This window comes from Acomys minous (genome assembly GCF_964271855.1).
Source record: "Acomys minous genome assembly, chromosome: 20".
NCBI classification, from domain to species: domain Eukaryota; kingdom Metazoa; phylum Chordata; class Mammalia; order Rodentia; family Muridae; genus Acomys; species Acomys minous.
In genome coordinates this window covers 9,544,589-9,570,090 of record NC_140502.1, presented here as the reverse complement: position 1 = coordinate 9,570,090, position 25,502 = coordinate 9,544,589, and the positions used below count along the sequence as shown (strand labels likewise).

At 41.3% G+C, this 25,502-nt stretch overlaps 1 protein-coding gene across 1 annotated transcript in view; it reads right to left on the bottom strand.

The window, feature by feature from the left end:
• Positions 1 to 25,502, bottom strand: part of LOC311591266 (leukocyte immunoglobulin-like receptor subfamily A member 6) — an 86,990-nt gene that overhangs the window by 6,071 nt on the left and 55,417 nt on the right. Inside the window, exons 4-8 of the mRNA XM_084770703.1 lie at positions 3,553 to 3,855; positions 2,986 to 3,270; positions 2,552 to 2,842; positions 1,776 to 2,060; positions 55 to 357 (exon numbers count right to left, since the gene is read on the bottom strand). Of these exons, the coding sequence (XP_084626829.1) occupies positions 55 to 357; positions 1,776 to 2,060; positions 2,552 to 2,842; positions 2,986 to 3,270; positions 3,553 to 3,855 (1,467 nt within the window). The remainder of the gene's footprint in view (positions 1 to 54; positions 358 to 1,775; positions 2,061 to 2,551; positions 2,843 to 2,985; positions 3,271 to 3,552; positions 3,856 to 25,502) is intronic.

Genomic DNA, 25,502 nt, shown 5'->3' with positions numbered 1-25,502 from the left:
TATGATAAATTGTTTCAAGTATCAAAACACAGCTAAATAAAGAGAGTTCCTTACCTGAAACATGTATCTCCAGATCGTTACTGGCCACTGAAAACACATATGGAGTATTTGTATAGTATCCATAACATCTAAATGGCTCCTTCTTGGGGGATGGCACAGAGATATTAGGAAACAGAGCCTGGAACTGTCCTGCGAAGTTCAAATTTGCCTTTTTGGACCTGAGGAATTTCATATCTTTCCCAGTCAACTTAAACCAGTCATATCCTTTTGATGAGACACACTGAAGGGTCACATTATCACCTGCGGTCACTACAGGCCTGGGCAGGGCTGACAGGGTAGGTTTTTCATGGTAGGCACCTAGGAGAGGAGAAGGCAGGCTGCTTTGAAACACTTCCCATGTTCTCTCCGGCAGATGATCTCTGTATGAACAACACTGGGAGAGTATTTCCCGAGGAAAAACACAAGGATTGTGATTTTAGTGTCCTTTCACCTGCCGCCACTTGCTGAAAGGTATCTGTGTACTCTCTCCACCCAAATGAGTTGGAAAAGTAATGATTATATTGCCATATATGCAGGTTTGTCAAAGAAGCAATGGAGAACTTTGTCTTGCTGTTGTGGTCTATTGGAGTCTCTCTATCCCTCAGTTCTGGGCTTCACTCTTTTTTTTTTTAGCAACATAAATAAAACTTTTATTTTATTTTTATTTTTTTTACAAACTAAATTTTATTTTATTTTATTTTTTTATTAATTTATTCTTGTTACATCTCAATGGTTATCCCATCCCTTGTATCCTCCCATTCTTCCCTCCTTCTCATTTTCCCCTTATCCCCCCTCCCTTGTTCCTGAGGGGGATTTCCTCCCCCTGTATATGCTCATAGGGTATCAAGTCTCTTCTCGGTAACCTGCTGTCCTTCCTCTGAGTCTGGGCTTCACTCTTTATGCATCACATACAAATGGGATTCTAGAGACCCTTCACACTATATCATTACAGAGCTCCCTGTTATGATGAGAGAGCACGCATGACCCAAGATGGTGAGTTTCTGAAGGTACCCAGCAAAGAAGAAAAATGCACATCTTTTAAAACAGTCACATAGAGCAGATCACATTTGCAAGTGACAGGTAGAGCTGTTTTACAATAGCAGAAGAACACATTCAAAATAACCTCTGGACTCATAAAGTAGAATGTCATCATTCATCAATGGTTCTGCCCCTCAAGCATAGCTGTGTCATACATTCTATGACATTGGGTTCAGTAGCTCTGTGTCCAAGCACCCAACACATATCAGGTCCTTACCTGGAATCTGGTGTCAGTTGTAATATCATTCAAAGTAAAGTATTAGGCTTTCTAACCTGAGAGCTAAAGCTCTAGGTGGTTACTGGGCAGTGACCAAAGGCATGAACTACTCAAGAAATAGCCATAGCATGTGAACCTCCAACTCCAGTTGGGAGTCACAAGGCTCAATGCGAACTCAGCACTGGATGAGCCACTGGATTTTATAATATATATATATAACACTGGAGCTCTTCTCTTCTTCCTTCATTAGAATGAAACTGTTATATGCCTGTTGTGAGATACACAGAAGGGTCACATGCACTCCTGAGATGACAGTGTGACTTTACAAGTGTATACTTCTAGGAGAGAAGAGGAACCCTATTATGTGAAATCATACAGTAAACCGTTTTTCCAGTTCTTCTAGGATTGGAGAAGAAGAAACTACTGTAAACACACTCCTTTCCTCAAAGTAGATCCAAGGGTTGAGGGAGTGTCCTCTCACCTGTCACCACCAACTCCAGCGTGTCACTGTGATATGACCACCCAGCAGAATTGTAACAGTAACAGCGATATCGCCCTGCGTTATGCTTTTCCATGGATGCTATGGAGAACTCGATCTTGTTATTATGTTTCTTTGGATTTTGTCTATCACAGGGTGCAGGGCTTCCTTCTTTATACAGGAAATATATTTGTGTATCCACAGTTCCTTTACACCAAATGGTCACAGAATTCCCTGAGGCAATCGGAGAATTTGGCCATGCCCACAAGGTAGGTTTGTTGAGGGTACCTACAAGGAATTAGGAGAAGTAGTGGGGCTCTGAACAGTTCTAAAGTAAAGACAAAACTTATTGCTGACAGGCCACCAGGATGAGACTTGATAGGCTGTGATCACATGGTGGGGAAAGAGGTCCCCTTCTGTCAAAGACCTAGGGAAGGGAAATAAGGTGAGAGAGGGAGGGGGAAGAACAGGAGGATACAAGTGAGGGGATAACAATGGGAAAGTAATCCAAATAAATTAATTAAATAAAAATAACAATCAGTGCTATGAAATTTACCCCTGAATATCAATTGAAGCAGTAAGGCCATGGGTAAGTCAATAAATCTCTTGACATTCCCAAGTTGGATTATCACTATCCCCTGCCCTCCATTACCGAACAGTGAGTCCTACAGTCAAGTGTCTCAGGATTACTGAGAGCTCAGCTTCATAGCACACCAGTCTCTTCCCTGAGCATTTGTGTCAGGAACAGTGTGACTCAGAAGAGTCTCAGGCTTCCTTACCTGAGACCAGGAGCTGCAGGGGGTCACTGGCTTCTGACCACACGTGAGGATTAGTTGTGAAATAGCCAAAGCATCTAAACGTCCACATTTCCGTAGGGGTTATTGGACCCACTTGGAACCTGGCCAGATTCACCCCAGAATATTCATATATGGAATTGAAGATTATCTGATCATCCTTGCTTAAAATGAACCAGTTAAATTTCTGATCTGAGGCACATGAAATGAACACAGTCTCTCCTATCTTTACAACAGGGTTTTCCAGGGCCAAAAGGGTGGGTTTTTTGTAGACTCCTAGGAAAGATACATATGGAATAATAAATGAGCTTATACAGAACACATTGTCCCCCATGGATCGGCTGTGGTATGCGATTGTATTAGACAAGTGTTTACTGGAGCATAACATCTGGATCTAAGACCCCTTAGAGCACTCTCACCTGTAACCACCAGCTCCAGGGGGCTACTTCGTTCTGACCACCCAGCAGAGGTGTAAGAGGAGCATTGATATCGCCCTGCATTCAGTTGCGTCACAGATGAGATGGTGAAATTTGCCTTATTGTTGTGGCCCTTTTGGCTCTGTGTATACAAGGATTCTTGGCTTTGCTCTCTATATATAAGGTATATTTGGGTTTCTTTGGTCCCCTCACACCAGATGGTCACAGGACTCCCTGATGTCACCACGGGACCTGGATGAGCCCGGATGGTGGGCTTGGGGAGAGGCCCTGCAGGGATGTAGAAAAACAGGAGGAATGTGTTAGGACAGTGGCTCAAAGAAAGTCACACTTGCAAAGGACACTTAAGCTGAACTACAAAAGCAAAGGGACACATAAAGACACTATTTTAACCTGGAACTTGGCTTCCACTGTTAATACCAAGCCTTGTTTCAGCATTTCAGGTCCAACTGTATCACACATTCTTTGACACTGGTTTAAGAAGCACCAAGTCTCAATCACCCACCACACTACAGGTCCTGTGTCACCAGGGAGAGGATAGATCTTCCTTACCTGAAACCAAGAGCTGTAGGTGGTTGCTGGGCTTTGACCACAGCTGGGGGCGGCTCATATTATAGCCATAGCATATGAAACCCCAACTCTCATTGGTGGTCACAGGGCCCACTTTGAATATGGCCTGGAATATCCCAGTGGTTGTACTCTGTGAGGGCACAGTTGTGGAGAACTTGCAAGTTCCCTTCATTAGAACAAACTTGTCACATGCCTCTTGTGAGTCACAATGAAGGGTCACATATCCTCCAATTTTCACAGCAAGGCTGGGAAGGGCTGAAAGGGTGATGTTGCCAGGGAGATATCCTAAGAGAGGAAAGGAAACCCTTTCAGTGGACTCATATGGGAAGCATTGTTTTCCTCTTCTGACATTTGAGAAATAAGCCCCAAGTGAACATATTCCTTTACTCATGGCTGCTCCTGGGGTTGGGGGAGGGTCTTCTCACCTGTCACTACTAGTTCCAGGATTGTACTGTTTTGTTCTGACATGTCAGTAGGGTTTTTACAGGAACACCAATATTGACCCGAATGGTACCATTCAATTGAAGAGATAGAGTACTTGGCTTTCTCCTTGGTATCAGGAAGGGTTGTTGGTAGCAGGTTATCTGGACTTCCTTCTTTGTAGAGATAGTACTCCTTAACATGTAATGGCCCTTCACAGAAGATTGTCACCTGGCTCCCAATAGCTACCACACTGCTTGGCTCCGCCCTGATTGTGGGTTTGGAGAGTTCCCCTGCAAGAAAATCGGCAGCTGGGTCCAAGGACTTCTCCTCAGATGCCAGCTCTCAGACTCAGTATGTTTCAGGCATCCCAAGAGTCAGTGCATACCTGCTGTTTTCCATCTCTGCTGCTCACGAGTGACATGTAGTCCCCACAAAAGATGTCCAATCTCAGACAGCTAAGCAAACACTCACCTGAAAGTGCAGGGTTCCCGGAGACCAGGCTCAGTCCTGCAAGAGAGTTACCTCTAAGTGTTCGCTCTGAATATGAGCAGACCCTGCAATTGCAGATGATTTCTGAGCTGTTGAGACATTGATGGACCATGGCATAGGTTTAAGGTGCATTCCCTCTCAGACCAGAATTCACCCTCTTAATCTTCGCATCTCACCAAGACACAGCAGGGCAGTGAGAGTGGGAGTCATGGCGTCTTCCAGTTGCCAGAGATGGCAGATATTTCGTCTTCTTGTTGTAAGAACCCACACAAAGTGTATGTCCTATTCAGGCTCATTTCTTCTTTGTGTCATGAGGACATCATCTTATCAGGCTCTGAGGAAGAGGAACTAATCTTGTGGGGTGGCTGGCTGCTATTTCCCCAGTGCTGTGCTGGGTTGGCCTGCAGGTTATGTGGCTTCTGTATATTAGTTGTTCTTCACTTTTGGTTTTGTTTCTGACAGAACATCTTGAATCTTATTCAGGTCTCAAATTCCTCATTCTATTTCCTCAGCTCTCTGTGTGCGGGCATTACAAACACACCCACATTGGGCTTTGGTCTCTTCATGCAGATCATCACCACTTTACCCATCTCCATCTGCCTGAATGATCCCAATCACCAGAAACTAGGACTAGACACAAACACGAACCGGCCATCTTCCTGGTCCAGCACTTTCACTTGAGGAGGCTTAGAGCTGGTGGCACTTTTTCTATTGAAGCTTCTTCTTGGTTCTACTTATTCAAACAGAACAAACTAATAGCCAGTTGGCTACCAGGCCCTTGAGATGATTTGGGGATGTTATGTAAACTTTTCCTGGGTATATATGAACAATGCCCACTCATTAATGGTGAGACACATTATGCAAAGACTCCACACAAATCCAGCTGGATAACTAATGGTCTATGTTAGGGTCCATTACAAATGTGTGGCCCTCTCTGCATATCTATTCAATATAGTAATTGAAGTTTTAACTAGAGAGATAAGACCGCTAAAGGAGATCAAAGGGATATAAATTGAAAAGGAAGAAGTCAAATATTGCTATTGGAAGATGATATGATATTATACGTAAGTGAACTGAAGTTTCTACCAGAGATCCTACAGCTGATAAAAACCTTCAGCAAAGTAACTGTATACTAAATTAACTCAAAATATCAGTAGTTCTCCTCCATAGAAATGATAAACAGGCTGAAGTATAAATTCTCAAAAATCACCCTTCACAGTAGCCATAAAATTTAAAATATCATAGTTTAATTCTATCCAATTAAGTGAAAAACCTACATGATATGAACTTTAAGTGTCTGGAGAAAGAAACTGAAGAATTTATCAGAAGATGGGAAGATGTCCCATGCTCATGGATCACTACGATTCACACACTAAAAATGACCATCTTACAAAAAGCAATTTACAGATTCAATGCAATTCCTAGCAGAATTCCAAAAAATTCTTTACAAATCTGAAAAGAATGTCTGGAGGTATCTATATCCCTCCCTCATCTCAAGGTGTAGTACGGAGTAATAGTAATAAAAAATACATATTTTGGAAAAAATGAGAAATTTAGCCAAAGAATCATTTTGAAACCCAAGAAGTAAATCCATACACCGATGCACACTTGCATTTCAACAAAGGAACCAAAACATTACAACGGAACAACAACAACAAAAGGATCATCATCAAATGTTGATGTTCTAAATGTATGTTTGCAAGTAAAAGAATGCAACGATATCCTTACCAATCACCCTGCACAAAACTCAGTCTAAATAGATCAAAGACCTCATGATAAAAGTAGAAATACTAAATTTGATAAATGAAATAGTAGAGAATATCCTTGAATGCACTGGCAGAGGACACAAATTCCAGAACAGAACACCAGCAGCTCAGGCACTAAGAGCAACAAGCAATAAATGAGACCGCGTGAAACAGAAAAGGTTCTGTAAGGCAAGAGACACCATCAAAAAGAAAAACTGCCAGCCCACGGAATTGCAAAAGATCTTCACCAACCCTGCATCTGACAGAGGGCTTATATCCAAAATGTATAAAGCACTCAAGAAATTACACAACAACGAATGAAATAACCCAATTAAAATGGGGTACAGAGCTAAATTAGAGAATTCTTGACAGAGGGACACCTAATGGCCAAGAAGCACTTTAAAAATTGACCAACATCTTTAGTCATCAAGAAAATACAAATGAAAACCTCTGAAATTCCATCTTACACATGTCAGAATGGCTAAGGTCGAAAAACTAAACAATGGTTCTTGTTGGTGAAGATGTGAGGCAAGAATATTCCTCTATATAACTGGTGAGAGTGAAAACTTGTACACAAACATTGGATATCACTTTGGCAGTTTCTCAGAAAATTTATAAAAGTCCTAACTCAAGATACAGCTACACTGCTCCGGGGCATGCTCCTAAAATATGCTCCACGATAGCACAAGGACGCTTACTCAACTATGTTCACAGCAGCTTTATTTATAATCACAGAAACTAGGAACAACTCAGATGTTTCCAAAGCAACGAATGGATAAAAGAGACTGTGGTACATTTACACGATGGCACACACCTCAGCTAATAGTAACAATAACACCATAAAATGTGCAGGCAAATGCATAGACCTAGAAAGGCCATACTGAGTGAAGAAGACAAAGAAATACAAAGATGGTACGATGGTATGTACTCACTTATAAGTCAATAGTAGCCCAAAAACTACAAGGTAAATCATGTTATAATCCACAGATCCAAACAGGCTAAATAACAAGTAGGGGACAAGGAAGGACCATTAAATCACTTTGAGAAGGGGAAGCAAAATAGACAACTGGGATGGATGGTGGGAGGTAACTGGATGAGTAAGGGGAGTGGGAGGGGAACAGAAGGAATCATGTGTGGGGAGGATCATGGGAGAGAGAACGGGAAGCTATTGTGCGAAGATGTATGTCTGGGACAAAAGCTAGAAATCAAGGACAATTGAAACTCTCTGGAGTCTGTGAGAGCCACTTTAAGTAAGACTTCTAGCAATAGGGGATATAGAACATGAACCAGTCACGTCTGTCTCGTAACCAGGGAGGGCGTCCAATGCAGAGATGGGGATAACAAACCAGACACAAAACTCTCGAACCACAATATTCCTGCCTATAAGGGGTGCAGGGATAAAACGGGGACAGAAAGTCATGGATGGCCAACCAAGGACAGGCCCATCCTGAATCTATGCCATGAGAGAGAGCCCACCCCTGACACTATTAAAATTATTCTGCTATACTCGAAGACAGGAGACTGGCAGAACTGTCATCTGAGTGGGTTCATCCAACAGCTGATGAAAACTAAGAAAGTGGCCCAAATCCTAAGAGTAGCTGGAACTCAGGATATCTTCTAGAAGAGATGGGGGGGGGGGAAGGATTGAAAAGGCCAGAGAAGTTGAGGGCAGCACAAGAAAAACCTACAGAATCAACTAACCTGGGCCCATAGAATCCCACAGAAATGGAAACGCCAACCAGAAAGCATGAGTGCCATGGACCCAGGTACCCTACACATGTGTAGCACATGTAAAACGTGGTCCTCCAGTGGGACCTTAAACAGCAGAACCAGGGTCTGAAATTGACTCTATTGTTGACCTTTGGATCCCTTTCCCCTTCGATCCCTTTCCCCTAACTGGGATGCCAGTCTATCCTCAATAGACCAAGATGTGTCCAGTCCTATTACAATTTGATATGTCAAAGGAGGATAATATTCATGGGAAGTCTCCTATTCTCTGGATAGGAAGGAGGAGGGCATAGGGTAGGATGAGGGAATGAGAAGACAGAAGGGATGAGAAGCTCCAAAAAGGAAGTAAATATTAATTAAAATTAATTTTAAAAGAAATTAATTAATTGATTAAAAATAATTTAAAAAACAAAATAAGAAATTTGTGGTCAACTGTTTTAGGTCTTACTATGTAAGTTCCGGTGTCCTGGGACTCACTATGTAAACCTGGGTATGTGGGAATAACAGAGATTCACCAACAAGCAATGGACTGCCAAGTGTTGACATAAGAGCATGTCCCACAATGGAAAGCAGTGTTGGTAACTTTTCGGTGGTTTGCTATCAGCCCATTTTCATGATAGTTATGAGTTTGGGAGTGCTGATGACCTTTCTACAATCTACTTGAGGTACAAGTGGTTTTCAGTCATATAAACATAACAGTTAAAGGACTCCTCTCTAGTCTCATGAAATACACATTGTTCACACATTAAGGGAACACAGTGAATGTCAGCAAAATTATGAGGCAAAAAAAAAAAAACAGAAATGGAGTTGAAGTTCCAAAGTGCAGAAGGTTCCGTGTTGAAATCTGCTTCAATTAGCTGATATTTTTGGAATATGTAAATCCAACCAAGACAACCCCATCTGCCCATCCTCTGGAGAGGATGCTGTTTGCTGTGTGACCAAATGCTAGAGGAGCTAGAAGGAAATACCAAAGTATAGAAAGGGGAAAATGCATTATGGGCATTTAATTTGGTACCACTGTATTCTAGTCAGAATTCATCAGTTGTTGCAGGATATTTGTTCACATAGTGAACTCCATAATTATGAACTGTAAAAAAAAATCTGTTGCTAATTGTGGTACGACTCAGCCTTGGACCCTAAGGGCTTTTTGTTTTCTGTAAACAAGTAATTGTAGTATGGGTCAGCCCTACATCACACCTTTAATCCAACAGCTAAATAAATTCTACCTCAGGTCAAGCAGCAGAGTAAGGAACCAGCCTGAAGGGAAAGAATGTAAGTCAACAGAAAAGATGGACATTGAATTGCAAGGCATTTAAGACAGCATGGAGGAGAAAGGGAATTTTTTTCTTGAACTTCAGCTGGGTAGGACGGTCAATTGTGGGCACTCTTTACCTCTCTGAGGTACGAGGCATTCATGCCAGCATCTAGCTCCTGAATCTTCATTGGTAAAATCAAAATTCTGATATTTGGGTTTTTAAAACACACCTATCTTTGTCATTGGGAGCTAAAGTAGTCCTGTAGGAGGGTGATGCTCATATTTATGTGAGGATCTTTATGTGTGACTTTAAACATCCCTTCAAAGGCACTTCTACACTTGGAAGTCCAGGTCGCAGCAGATTAACATTATCAGCCAAGCCTGGGGCATGAAATCCTTCCTTGTGATATTTGAACAAACATTTCTTCAAGCCAGATATGGAACTGGTGATAGACCTAAGTGAAGATAAGAAAAGTCCAACGTGATGAACCTAAAAGTTTTAGAAAATTATTTTTAGATATGTGGTTGAGTATTTGTTTAAAAGAACAAAAATTTCTCAGTGACAGGTGAGTCATCTAATTCAACCACAGAATGGGAGACAGCTCACAAAACCTGAGAACCTGGCATGCCCTTAGCAACCTGGAGGTCACACAACAGCATCAAGTGTATCCTTTCTAGGCAGCCCAGTGGCCAGGAGACAACAACAGGAACATCTCAGGACAGAATAGTTTGAAATTACTGTCTTAAGCCATAGTGGGGAAACAAGATCTAAAGAGGACCACACTGTTTCTTAGTTGGCAAGGGAGTGGACAGGACCATTACAGAACAGAAGTTCCCAGAAGAAGGTGCTTAGTGGAAATGTCCCAAGACCAGATGACCCACTGAGGGTTTGCTCACTCCCCTCCTCGCCTGTGCTCTGCTTTCGTTACTTCTTATTTTTGTTCCTCTGACTTCCTCATTCCTAGACAAGGCAGCCCCTCCTCCTCAACACTCTGCATCTGAACCTCAGTATTTCCTCTTCCTCACCCCTTCTCTCCTGACCACAGCTCTTTAGCTGACACTGCAGCTTCTGCCTTAATGTTCAAGTCCCTCATGCACACCGGAGGAATATAAGGAGCTTCCCCATCATACAGAAGGGTAATATTTACCAATGTTCAACCTCAACCATGTCACAATCTCCATGTTCCCTCCCTTGGTCTAAGATGGTGTTAATGTATTTTCTCGCAGGATGACTATGGGAATCCAACAGTCTGGTGATGTTGAAAAGAACTTTAAATTTTGCTCAAATCCTTACAGTAAAAAGCATTCCACAGAGGGGATTTAAAAAAAAAAACTAGAGTTCAATCTAAAACTGGATAGAAATCTGCTATTTTATAATCTAATTACAAACGGAATTTAAAAGATATTGTAATAGAGGCATCTTGAATAGGTGGAGAATGCTCAGCATCAACAAGTTATTAAAAGGAAGTTTCAGAGCCATGTAAGTGACAGTTCCCTGCCTAGTCACTCAATGAGGCCCTAGAAATACCACCACAACAATCATTTTTGATAGCCCATCACATAAGTACCCTTTTCTGAAATTAACACATAGATTGGTTATAAAATATGGAGTGATCAAACTGAACCTGAGATGGACATTTCCTCCTATTAAATGCTGCCTATCTGTGTGTGATGGTACATGCCTTTAATCTCAGTACTAATGAACCAGAGACAGGTAGATCTCTGAGAGACTGTGGCCAGCATGTTCTACAAAGTGAATTCCAGGACAGCCAGGGCTATGACACAGGGAGACCCTATCTTGGAAAAAAACAACAACAACTTTTTAAAACCTTAATAACATGGAATATGTTGTGTAGATTGTGAGTGAAGCAATCTCATCTATGGTCCTACCTAACCCTATGCCTTATAGTATGTGCATGCAAGGCATGCTCTACCTATTGTATGATAGTATCATGACTTTTAAGGTAATAGGTAACTGCTTTCTTACAGAGTAAGAGGTGGGTTTTACAGGAGAGCATCCATGCATGAAAATATACACTGGTGGCAGTGGCACGGGGCCATGGTTTTTGAAAGATGAGGTCCTCGATGCATTCCGATGAGGAGGATTGTGTTCCAGAGCTACACAGCAATGTTTACCCCTGCCCCAAGAGCAATCTGATCCAGAGGAAATACTTAGCACAGTATATTAGAAGTACCCAAGCTTAGATCATCCAAGATGGTGTCAATCACACATTGAGTCTGATCTGAGGAACAGCAGTGACCACACAGCCTCCAAAGGACCATCCTGAGAGCTCCAAACAATAGTGCTGATGTTTCTCAGAGAGAAGGAAATCCTGTCATGTGGAATGTCCATGCCCTCCTGCCACAGGACCATGGGACCATGTTCCAGTGATCTCCCAGGGACACCAGGATGCCACCACTGCTTTTCCGGTTGTGGCCTGATTCAGTGCAGGCCACGGAGATTGTGTTTGATGATGGGGTGCTGTTCGAGTCAAGCCCGAGTGAGGACTGCATTGCCCACACCACAAGCCCCATGGATGTCCTCCCATGGGGCCAGAGCCATGCTTAGTGCCAGGAGCTGGATCATGCACAGGTGGAAACTAGGGGCAGCACCAAAGCAGGGGTCCATGGTGGATGAGGCATGTGATGGAACCAGAGACTCTGAAGGCGTGAGTGAACAAAGCCACAAGTTCCCTGGGACAAGAAGCTGATCTGGGCCAACATCAGTGATTTCTGAAAGCAACCCAAAGAAGAACATCTGCTTAAAGGCCAACAAGACCCAGTACCAACGGGAGTAGGAGGCCATTCAGGCCTTGAATGCCAGCAACAATCTGGTGAATGGAATGGGAGCAGGAGAGTTGGCCCTGTGGACACAGAAGTAGGAGAACTGACCTTGAGTACACAAGAACAGGAGAGCTGGCCTTAAGGAAATGGGAGAAGGTGATCCAGCCCTGGATACATGGGACCTGGAGAGCTGGCCCTGCTCTGAGGACACAGAAATGGAAGAGTGAGCCCTGCCCTGAGAATGTGGGAGCAGGAGATGCAGCCTTGCCATGATGACATGGGAGCTGGTGAGCGGCCCCTGCCCTGATGACTTGGGAGTGGGAGAGTGGGCCCTGCCCTGAGGACAAGGGAGCAGGTGAGCCAGGCCCTTCCCTGGGGACCTGAGAGCTGGAGAGTGGACCCTGCCCTGAGGACATAGGAACAGGTGGCCCAGCCATGCCCTGAGAACATGGGAACAAGAGAGCAGGCCCTACCCTGAGGACATGGGAACAGACCTCGATCCAGGGCTCTGAATAGACCTCACCCCAACTTCTACCCCATGTGTGACCTGCTGGAACACATAAAGGGACTGGACGAGCCAATTCAAAGATTAAGAATCTCCTTGCCACAGGGCAACAACAGGATATCTGACAGCAGTCCAAGTGAGGATCTGGTAACCCTAGTGTAGACCTCAAACCAGACCCATGACAAAGTAACGATGAACATTTAAAAATAAATATATGTGGACAAAATACTATCCTTCATGATGCACTCCAGCTTTTGTGACATGATATTTTTGTTTGTCTGTTTGTTTAATTTTACTGGGGGGAGGAGAGGGATTTTGGTGCATGGTGTGTAAATCATAGAGAATTTTAAAAAGTAAATTTTTAAAAAAAGAAAAAAAAAACCACAAAGTGCATCATGCCACAGAACACTGCTCAGCAGAGAAAAATTAACTGTGGCTGGATCTCAAGCGTGTATGTGAAAGAAACCAGCCAATTTTTAAAAAACCACACACTTTATGTCTCCTTTCATAAAATGTCTCAAAGTACAATGTTATAGAGAGAGAACAGATGAGAGCTGTCAGGTTCTCTCAGGAATGAATAATAGGGCTATTGGAGCCTGCATTAGAACCTCCAAAATACTTCACTTTGTAAGTTGATGGTGTCAGGCATTTAAATATAGTGACAGGAAGTTGATTGATATGGCAAGGCTGGGTGAGAGCTGCTTGTTTCTGAGGCTTCCCAGAAGCCTATTTGCATTTAAAAAAATAAAACTGAAATATAAAAGTCTGATATCCCATGAGTTTTCTGAAAATGGAGTCTCAAGAATTAAAAAAATTTTTTAAAGAAAAAGTTAGCCTGGCTTTAGTCACATCTTCTATTCTGTTCGCCATGTTTCCAGTCCACAAACCCTTTCTATTAAAGTAATTCATCTTTTTTTGTAATGATGGGCATCAGAACAAATTATGATAAGCTGAAACAGAGCAAGTAATTTGTTCTTGACTGCCTGCCCCGCAGCAGGATGAATGGTCCATCCTATGGATGACATATTTTTTAAAAATCAGGCTGAGGCATCTGCATTAATATGTGTTAGTTGTTTAATTTGGCATCCCACTATTGCATGGCTAAGTTGTGAATGAGGGAGTCATGAAGAGACAGGTAAGAAAAATGCTAACTTCAAATCCTTGTGTTGCAGCCCGACTTTTCGCAGCCCACAAACACCAGATACCCGCAGTCCACTGGCTCCTTGTCACAAAATAAGTCACATATAACCAGCTCAAGGGACAGAGAACTGTACTCTTGAAACCTCAGCACTACGGCCACCTAAACAAGACTGCACATAGACAGCGCCACGTCATATGTCAGTATACTTAAAGGAGCACTTATGAGGCCTCACCCCTAGATAAAGAGCTATGGGCAATTAATGTCTACTGATAATCAGTCTTCCACAAGGTCAGTCCCTGATAGTCTACTCAGTCCCAAGTGGTCACCCCTGAACATGTATAAACATAAGCAATAGTAAGGACTCAACAGGTCTACACATACACACACACACACACACACACACACACACACACACACACTCGGCAATAGTAACATAATAATAAGTAAAACATTGATCATTGGAAATGGAATGCATGGGAGGAGGTGGAGTAGGGAGAGGGTGGTGCAGAAATGATGTAAACATGGTGCTCACATATGAAGATCTCAAAGAGTAAAATGAAATAAGTGTCTTTTAAAATGACAGAAATGTATGTGTAAACCTGAAAAACAGAAAATATACACCAGGTCAGAAATCCACTACTAAAGTCACTACAGGCTCTAAGGGGTAATCTGCTACTCTTATTTTGCTAAATTGAAAGGATGTCAACATTCCTTCTAGTTATGTTTCTATGAATGGATTAGTTCTGGTCTCGGTGTAAGTCATATATGTTTCTTATGCAATTTTTAATAGTTATTTGGTGGTGCAGACTCATAATTTGTCAAAGTATGGAGAATAAGTGACTGTTGGGTGCTGGGACCTAAAAAAAGACATCTATTTCACCCTCTCCATGGTTCCGGGAATATGAAAGAAGAGAAATATGGGATCAAGAGAAGCGCTGTGAAATACAACCTCCTGGACATAGTAACATATTGTTCTAAGGAATTCATAGCAAGTGTTGCTACCTGCACAGGACTGTCACAAACCTTGGTTGTCAACAGTAAACATTGCTAAAGGAGGTGTTCATGAGGCCTATATCAGTTAGTTTTTCTATTACTATGATAAAATACTGTGGCAAAGACAACTTAAAGGAGGAAAGGCTTTTACAGCTCACAGCTCTAGGATACAGTTTTTCATGGTGTAAGAAATCAGGACCCTTCGTTCCTTTCTGCTGGATTCCTGCTGCTTGCTGTCAAAATGGGCAAGTTCGTGAGACCTGGGAAAGTGGTGCTGGTCCTGGATGGATGCTACTCCGGATGCAAAGCCGTCATCATGAAGAACATCGGTGATGGCACCACAGACCGCCTTTACAGCCATGCCCTCTGGCTGGAATTGACTGCTATCCCCGAAAAGTGACAGCTGCCATGGGCAAGAAGAAAATTGCCAAGAGGTCAAAGTTCAAGTCCTTTGTGAAAGTTTATAACTACAATCGCCTCATGCCCACCAGGTACTCTGTGGATATCCCCTTAAACGAGACTGTTGTCAACAAGGAAGTCTTTATAGACCCAGCCCAGAAAGGCAAGGCCAGGTGGGAGGCCAAGGTCAAGTTTGAGGAATGATACAAGACAGGGAAGAACAAATGGTTTTTCCAGAAGGCTTCACTTTTAGGTGTATTTTCATTTCCATCATTAAAATAAAAAAGAAAAGAAATCAATACTACAGAATCTTGAAGCAGCCTGTCACCTTATTTCCACACATGGGAAGCAGACAACGGTGGATGTGTACATGTTGGCGATCCATTATTTTTTTTCATTTTATGTACACCACTTCCCCCTTGCAAAAAAAAATAGGCAAGACTTGCCACATCAATCAATTTAATCTAGATACACCCAGAAACAAATGTAGTGGCTCATGGACCATGAAATGATGGCGAATGGCAGGCAACATTCTCCATACCACTGTCCTAGCCTGAGCATCTTAATTCAGGGACACAATCTTTTTCTTCACTAAGTCCAAGTTGTACATCAATTGGGATATTTGGTCCAATTCCCAGTGTCCTCAGAGCCCCAAGTCAGCATTCCATTTTTCACCCATTTAACAAGAAATGGGTTTTATTAGGCTGGAGTGTTCCCACTTGATATTAATGAAACGGCTGGAAAATATAAGTGAAAGCTCTCCTCCTCATGGATCTCAACTAATACAAGAATCAACTCAGGATAAAACAAGCTATATTATGAGAATGCATAGATATATCTGAGTTTGATGGTATACAGCCTCCACGCAGAGAACCAGGCAAGAAGGGAAAAGGTTTCCACCTGCTATGATCAGTGCCTTTTTTTAACCCCAGAATGGAACTGGCTGACCATAGCAGAGAAGGGGAGGCTGGAACTTCAAGTTATCCATGGACAGGACTATACACACCAATTAGCAAATATCACAGGCCAGATCTTACTTAATAAAATGATATTTTAAAACCATGTCAATAGTGTCCAATGAGATAGTTTCATTAAATATCTAAGCAGCATTTTATATATTAGTAGCAACATTGCAATAAGTGTAATAAATCCCTGATAATTTGGGTGCGCATCATTTAGATTGAATTGTTTTTTTCATTCTGATATCTGGCTTTCACTCATAATTTTAATTGTTTTGAGTCAATTTTTTGCAAGGAAAGAATCCATAGTAACAACAAAACAACAACAAAAACAGAGGCTTATAATGCACCATGGGGAATGTGGTGATTTATAATAAAGGAAATATTATAATGGGAATTATAGTGGGAATGAAGACAAGCAGAACATGCCCAGCAGCGAGGACCAAAACCTCTCTGATGGAATGACATGTTCCCCAACACCATAGTTGAGAAGAGAAGGAGGAGAAATCCACAAAAGTGCACATCAAGGTAAGACTCTTAATGTATTGATGAAGAGCTCACCCCTAACCTTTAGTTGTTTCCCTGTGCCCGAAACACATTTTCTTCCTGGATCTTTTCTCACAATTGATTTCCAACATTAAGCACCGGATTTCTTGCAAAAACAAAACAAAACGCTTGACATCCTCAAAATTATTTCCCAGACTTGGTGACCATGCAAGGTCTATTGCTGTCTCTCCCTTACTCTGCATTCAAGATCCTTCTCTGGCTGCAGCAAGCCTCACGAAGCAAAATCCCAAGAACTGGGGGGATCAAGCCGGACATGCCAATTACGATGAGGTTGTCCATTGTGTGATCCTGGGTTTGTGATTGTGGAAATGGTGGAAAAAGAAGTCAGGGTCGGTCGACCAAAACCACTATAATACAACTGGAGTTTCACTCTGAGAAGTTCACTGCTCAGTGTACAAATCAACGTCTGTATATACAACCCAAGCAGAATTTTCCTTACTGTTTTGGCTTCTGGCATGTTTTCTGGTTGGTTGGATGGTTGGTTGGTTGGTTGGTTGTCTCAGCACTCCTGATAAAGAAACACATGTATGCTGTGTAAAGTGCTCAAGAGAGATGATTATTTTCTCCAGTTTTATCTTCTTATTTCCTATAAATGCACATTATTCTCATCACGTAAATAAATGACCTTCTGAAATGAACCCTCTCCCTGCTGTAGCAGGCCTCCTACTGGTGTTTAGCTTCTTTTCTTAAGCTTGATTATGCTGTAAGTTCAGGACTTCTATCCAAGGCACTTCTTTGGAGCATAGTTTACTTTATTCCGTAGAGCTCAGATGGGAAAAAATCATCTCCCAGTTGAGAATAAAGGAACTTTCTTATTTTCCCAGCACAGTCTGAAGTATAAAATCCGGGAGATAATTGCTCTTGAGTTAGTTTGCACTAATTCATCAGCTGAGAACACAAGATCCAATCACAAAGTACTCTTCACAGGGTCACCTAAGTACCATGTGAAAAAAGTAGTGAAAGTCTCAGGCTCTCTCAATAGTCACACACGCAGGTCCCATGATTTTTTTAAACATTTCACCCTGTAATCATCACACTATTAGGATCACAAACAATGTACTACAAAAATAGATAGGTATATTCACGTTGTACATGAATGCAGATAGGAAAAAAGCCCAATTAAACATGTCCTTTTATAAGATGCCTTTGTTATGAAATTTTGTCACAGGAATAGAAAAGTAGTTAATACAATTCATATGATGTTTCATATATTTGATCCAAGTTGAGGAGATTTTCTGTAACTAGATGAGAATTATCCCAACTTTCATCCAAAAGAGACAGAGTACCAGAGTCCTTGAATCTAGAGATTGCATTAGTCTGGGAAAGAGAGAGCCTCATAGTTTAATGAGATGGTCAAAGAACATCCCTGGCACTTAAGTATTAACTGCCTCAATTTCCAAAGAGGGAGGGGATTTCTAAAACTGATGACCATGACATAAAAAGATGAGGATGAAGACCTGGGTAGCATCATCCTTGCCACTGATGAGCTCAGGATATCATAGGCAAGCAATTTTAAATTCTCTGTGGAATTGAATCAGTGAGGGATTATTTATTTTTAACACTTTTTATAAGTAGTCATCCATTCTGTTTTGAAAATTCTTATTGGAGCAGAAGGCAGAAACTGTTATTTACTTTCTTCTTCTTTAGCTCATCCGTTTTATTAAACTATACTCTTGTAAACATCCCCTCCTGGACAGTTTTCCATTCCAGGTCTAGGAAGAATCATCCTGCCCTTGTTGGGCATCATCTTCATATTTGCAAATGCAATGATCAACATCTGGATCCAGTTGATAATTATAAGATCTCTGATTCAAATAAGAAACTAAGTAGCTCACTGGGCCTGAAATACGTACCATCCTCGAAAGGCCATAGCTGTAAGGCTCAGATTCAATTAAGAGAACTTTTTAAATTCCCTACCTAGGAAATTGCAATATCCGATTAGATGGGAAGCCAAGAAGGAATTACAATATACTATGGCCCAACTGGTGATATAAGGACTAATGTATTACCCTCCATCCTATCAGATATAAAACTCATGGGAGAATACTGATTAACTCCAGACTTGACACTGTTTGAGGAAGCTATGGTTTCAATACATGCAGAGTGGCCAACTCAAATACTCTTTTTACAAAATTTGTTTTTGGGGGGATTTGAGTGTTTAATCATTATTGTTATTATTTTTGTTATAGTCATCATCATCAACAACAACATTTGAAGACTTAGAATGCATATAAATATATTATAATCATATTAATCTCTGACTTCACTTGAAGTTCTACTTTGTGCAGGATGAGGGAACAGAATTTAATTACCTTTTTCCGCATATTGGGATCTGTGTTTACCATCATCATTTGCTGAAGATTAGTCTTTCTTCAGTGTCAATATTTTTACATCTTTGTCAAGAATTTGTACACCTTTGTCAATTTTTATATCTTTCTGAAATTTAGAATTGGCTGCGTTTCATTTCATTTCATTTATCTCTGTCCCTTTGGGGCCAGTACTGTGCTGTTTTTATTACTATGGCTCAGTAGTAGAACTTGAAATCAAGTATGATGAGACCTTCTACAACATTCATTGTCTTCAGGGATGCTTTGTTTATCCTTGGTCCTCCTTGTGTTTCTATATACATGAGATACCTTTTTCCTACATTTGAAAAGAAAGGCTCTGGTAATTTGATTGTGATTGCATTGCATCTGCAATTATTTTTATCAGAATAGCCACTTTTTACAATTTTTAAGTCCTCTATCCAGGTACAAGAGAGGTCTTTTGATCTTCAAGTGTCTTTCTTGCTTTATTTTTTCAAACATTTGAATTTTCATCACAAAGGTCTTTCAAGTCCTTCTTTAGGTTTATTCCTAAATATTTTGTTATTTTATGAAACTGTTATGAATGAGATTGTCTCCTTAATATTTGAAAGCTTATTTGTTTTTGATATATAGAAAGGCTACTGGGTTTTGTAAGTCAGTTTTGTACACTACCACATCAATGAAACTAATAATAAATCTCTGATAGAGTCTTTGGTGTCCTTTATTAATATTATCATATCATTTGCAAATAAAATTAATTGATTTCTTCTACTTGATTCCTTTAGCAATATTGTATTAAATTTGAAAGAATTAAAAGCATATCCTATAAAACTGTAATAAGAAATATGGTACCTACACTTTCAATCATTTTCACTGTAGTACTCAGTATTTTAGCTAGAACAATACACAAGAGAAAGAAGTAAAAAGCACTGAAGAAGAAAAAGTCAAGTTACCCCTCTTTACATATTATATGGTCCTCTACTTGAATTATCCTAAAGGGCCTAAGAGGAAACACTTGAATCTCAAAAATATTTACAGCCTAATAGCAGGTGAAAAAAAGCAATACACAAAGAATTTTATTTTCAATGTACCAATATATCAAAATGACAGAAGAAAAATTCACACAAACATAAAAAATCCAACGAAGTTGATCTTAGAAAATGAGTATATGTTTTTGCCCATGTGGAGGTCATACACTAATGGAAATTGTCCGTCTTAAGTCAAGTATTGCCACTGCCCTCAAGAGAACCATGTTCCAATTTTATATTCACTTCCATTCCGTGCTTTCCTCAGATTCTGCTTTCAGCCTCCGTAGATCTGTCTACCTGAATGTGTCATAGGACTCAAGTAACAACAGATGGCATCTTGTGTCTCACTCTTTCATTGAACATATTTCAAAATCGACCCATATTTTAATGTGTAAGTGTTTTGTTAGATCTGGATGTCTACATGTAGAAAAATGCAATTAGACCCCTATTTGTCACAATGCACAAAACTCTAGTCCAAGTGGATTAAAGACCTCAACCTAAAACCACAGACATTAACCCAGTTAGAGGAAAACGTGGGGAAGAGTCTGGAACTCATAGGCACAGGAGACAACTTCCTGAACAGAACACCAACAGCCCAGGCCTTAACATCAACAATTAATAAATGGGAAATAATGAGGCTGAGAAGATTCTGTAAGTCAGGAGACACTGTCAAGAGAACAAAGCGACAGCCTACAGACTGGGAAAAGATCTTCACCAACCCTACATCTGACAAAGGTCTAATATCCAAAATATATAAAGAACTCAAGAAATTAAACACCACCAAACCAAATAACCCAATAGGGAAATGGGGTGCAGAACTAAACAGAGAATACTCAACAGAGGAATATCAAATGGCTGAGAAACACTTAAAGAAATGCTTGACCTCCTTAGTCATCAGAGAAATGCAAATCAAAACGACACTGAGATTCCATCTTACACCCATCAGAATGGCTAAGATCAATAACTCAACTGACACCTCATGCTGGCGAGGGTATAGAGAAAGAGGAACACTCCTGCGTTGCTGGTGGGAATGCAAACTAGTACAACCACTTTGGAAAGCTATCTGGTGCTTTCTCAGAAAAATGGGAATAGGGCTTTCTCAAGACCCAGCTATTCCACTCCTTGGAATATACCCAGAGGATGCACTACCATACAACAGAAACATATGCTCAACCATGTTCATAGCTGCCTTATTTATAATAGCCAGAACTTGGAAACAACCTACGTGTCCCTCAATAGAAGAATGCATAAAGAAACTGTGGTACATTTACACTATGTAATAATACTCAGCTATTAAAAACAAGGAATTTCCGAAATCTGTGGTCAAATGGATTGAACTAGAAATTGTCATAATGAGTGAGTTCACACAGAAGCAAAAGGAGCTAAATGGTATATACTCACTTATATCGAGACAATAGTCCAAGGTGTATGTCTCCATGAAAAACTGTACCTACCAGGAAAGTGGGTAAGAGGGGAGGACATCCTATTGAGACTTTAGGTGTGAGAAGCATTTGAGAAAGAGGAAATAGAAGGATCCAGTGGGTCCTGGAAAACTACAGGCGAGTCTGGGCCCTGGGGTCCTCCGCAAACTATGGCAACAGCCAAGGAAAAAATAGGCAGTAAACCTCGAACCCCTACGCAGACTAGCCGATGGACAGAACATTCTCACTGTTGAGTGGAGAAGGAGATCCAACTTTCACACAAACTCTGGTGCCCCATATTTGAACATGTCCCTTGGATGGAGATGCCTGGTGGCACTCAGAGGAAAGATAATAGGTCATCAAAGAGAGACTTGATACCCTATGAGCATATACAGGGGGAGTAGGTCCCCCTCAGTCACAGACATAGGGGAGGGGAGGGGAGTAGGGGGGAAGGGAGAGAAAGGGAGGAATGGAGGAGACATGGGATGGGCTAACAACTGAGATGTAATAAGAATAAATTAATTTTAAAAATAAAATTTTTTTTAAAAGTGTTTTGATAGTTAAAATCATATGTTTTTGCTTCATGTAAATACTTCAGCAGTTTCAGTGACCCAGAAGCCAACATGTAAAAAAAAAAGAGACAATTCTTTTTGCTGGTGAGACTTCATGAATAAGTGGGGTTCTCCTAGCTCACCGTGAGAATCATTCAGGAAGGGAAGTGGCTAGAACTTCTGCTGTAGTGACTTCCTCTTCTCTGGCTCCTGGATGAAGCTGATTGACATGGGTGTAAGTGGAGAACCTGGGATGTCCCCTGAGCCCTGTTGACTCTACTCAATCCATCTAGTCTTTTGTCTCATGGGTCACTTCAAGTGTTCCCCATCCCTCCCTGGTATTCATACAACAAAAAAAATGTTAAAGCCAAGTAAGGATATAAATAAACTGAGTCCTTGTGGTAGAGACACATTGAAGAAGTGACTATCCCAGGCCTGAACAAAGGTGAAGAGAGACTTGGGGGTGTATACTTGTCAAAGAATGGCATGGGTTATCCTAAATGAAAAGCAACATGATTGCTGGGGTCACATTTTATAGGGTGACTTGCACAATGAATGTATCCTGTGGTTTTATCTTTCAATAAATTAGCAAAAGAAAATATGTAAGTGCTGCTATATCAAGAGTAACACCACTGTGTAGGTTGGGGGTTAGCAATAGTACTACACTAATAGAAAATTAATAAAACTTCTGTAGTAGTCTGAATACAAATGATGTGTGTATCTCCATTCTGAACAGTGTGTGGGTTTCCACATGTGCCCAGCATAATTAACCTAAGTACAAGGACACATTTTTGGTTAAATGGGTCAAGAAAGGAAGTGTCTTTTTCCTTATCAGATTGGGGTTGTTAGAAAGGTCTTTCCTTTGGCCCCATTAGTTCCAAGATGCAGCTGTGAGAGGCATATCAGGCATTAGTAAATGATGCTTTATGTAGCAGGCAGAGATGGCGAATCAGGAAGAACTTGCCTTGTGCAGGATATACCAGTTTTGTTGTGGGAAAGATTAACTCAAGTGGGTATGAATGTCAAAATGAGACGTTGCTGTGTAAGGATTTATCACTACGGATGATCAGAGACAGAGAGGGTTACCCCAGGAGGCTAAAGCTATGAAAGGAATTAACTGGAGTAGAAACAGAGGCTTGATTTATATCTTATGATAAAAAAAGAGCTTGATACAATGGTAACAACTTAACAATTTGAACCCTGCTGAGCTTTGACTGTGCCAGTGACTAAATTGGGATATTACAGAGGAAGATGGTTTGAAGTTGATACCTAAGACTAAAAGTGGAATGATAGGGAAATCTGTGGAGCCCACTTCCTTCCTGGCTTGACTGGAAGTATGGGAAGATGTTCACAAGCCCTGGCTGCCTCACTCAGGGAGGTCACTTCACTCCTGGACCAGCTATGACTTTTACCTGCTGATCATCTACATCTTCCTGCCATAAAACAGAGCCCTTTCTCTTTATATCTCACTTTCTCCTTAATTTTCCCGTTCATTCTCTCCTCCCCCAATCTCAATTGGAACTCCCCTCCTATTTTTTGATGTTACCATTACACACACGTGAGCGCGCGCGCGCGCACACACACACACACACACACACACACACACACATACACTCAAATGAGTAACTTTTCTCAATGCTCAGGTAACAGCCTCTGTTCTTAGTCCCTAAGACTATGATGATGGTGTCATTTACTTCAGTGTTAATGCTCAGGTCAGCTGGTCCAATAACTTGAAGGCCTTAATTTGACATTCTAACTCATCACAAAAGAAGGTAAGATATGACCTCCAATGTGGTGGTAATGACTCATGGATGTCCCAAATCTGCACCTCCACCACTAGAAGGGGACATGAGAAGCAGTAGTGCATCTGGGCAGAAGATGCACGTGATCACAAAGTTGACAGGACCATGAGATTACTGAATACTTGGAGAGATCTAAACTCAGGGAAACTGTCCATCTTTAATCTGGACATTGTCACCATCCAAAAGAACCACATCCAATTTGACTGAACACTCTTTTCAGATCCTACTTTATTTTTTTTAATTTTTATTATTTACTTATTTACTTTTCCCCATAATTTTATCCCACTCTTCTCCTCTAAGTTTCACCCTTCTTTCCACTTCTCCCTATCCCACTTCCTTGCCCCTGAGCCTCTCTCCTTATTCAGAGACCATTGAAGGGAAATGAAAGGACAAGACATGCTCCCCTACCAGGCCCAAATCCTCAGACACTACAGCCTGGAAGTTTCATTAGTCCAGCCAAACCTTCTCACATGTCTGAAGTTGCATGATGGAGCAGTGACAGTTGCCCTATTAAGTGGTTGAAGAAAAACTTTGGAGAGAAACATCTGTAACAAAGACACTTAAGATACTTGGGTTGCAAATGGAGTGTCCTCAGCCTGGTGCTGACATTAGTGGCATGCAGTCCAGGGTAGGAATACTGAGACACCAAGTAATATGGGCTCATTAAGAGTCCTGTGCCCAGAAGGGTGACTTGGATTTCTACAAAGCTGACCTCTAATTACACTACCTAAATATTCAAAAGGTAATAAACACACCATCATCATCCTTCATCTATTCTGTCTCCAAAGGGATGTGCTGAAGAAAGTCTAATATAATGAGAGAGAGAGAGAGAGAGAGAGAGAGAGAGAGAGAGAGACAGACAGACAGACAGACAGACAGACAGACAGACAGAGACAGAGAGAGACTTGTTAGAGTCCCAAGTACAAGGTAGGAGAGCACTATGGAGACAGGGAGAAACCTGTCTGTATATTGACGGAAATGTTGATAAAGCAGGTATCTCTACACTCCCTTTAAGGAGTATGATATACTCTCATAAGTATAAGCTGGTTTATCCCCTTCTGGAAAGGTAGCATAAACTAGGGAGAAATCCTTTGTAAAACTAGGAGAAGACTCCCTCAGACACAGGTCTAAATAACTATCATCAATGCTGGGGGAAGGTGGTCAGTGAAGTCCTGGTGTGCTCTAGACTCTGGAGGACTCAGATGTAACATATACAATAGGAATCAGCTCATGTTCTGGAGACATTTGAGGACCATGGTTTTGACTCCCTTATTGAATGGACCATGTAGATAGGTGGTGGACTGGGCTTCTTAGTAGGAAAAGGATATATCAGAGACCTCATAGTGAGACCTGTTCTCTTGGCCACCTCCCTCTCAAGTCTAACTACATCTCAATGTTCCAGATGCTCTGCTCTCTAGAGGAATGCCACTAGCTCCCATTTAAGACCGGTAGTAACACTTAACACTCTTCAGCCTTGTGGAGACAATTATCTCTTGTTCCCTCACTTGATGTAGGATGTATAGCAAAACATGCTGAGACTCACAGACTGACACTGGTAAAAGCATAGGGAAACTTGTGGAAAGGTGGGGGCAAAAATAGAAAGATTTGCAGGGCAGGAGCTATGCAAGTAGCCAACAGAGCCAACTAACCAGGCCACAGAGGGGTTTACAGAGACTGAAGCACCAACCAAGGACCACATATGGGCTGTACCTACACCTCCTACACAGATGAAGCTGATGGGCAGCTCTGGCTTCATGGGGGTCCCCTAGTAAGAGCAAATGGGCTGCCTCTAATGTAGAGACTCTGTTACCTGCTATTAGAGCACTTTTCTCTAAA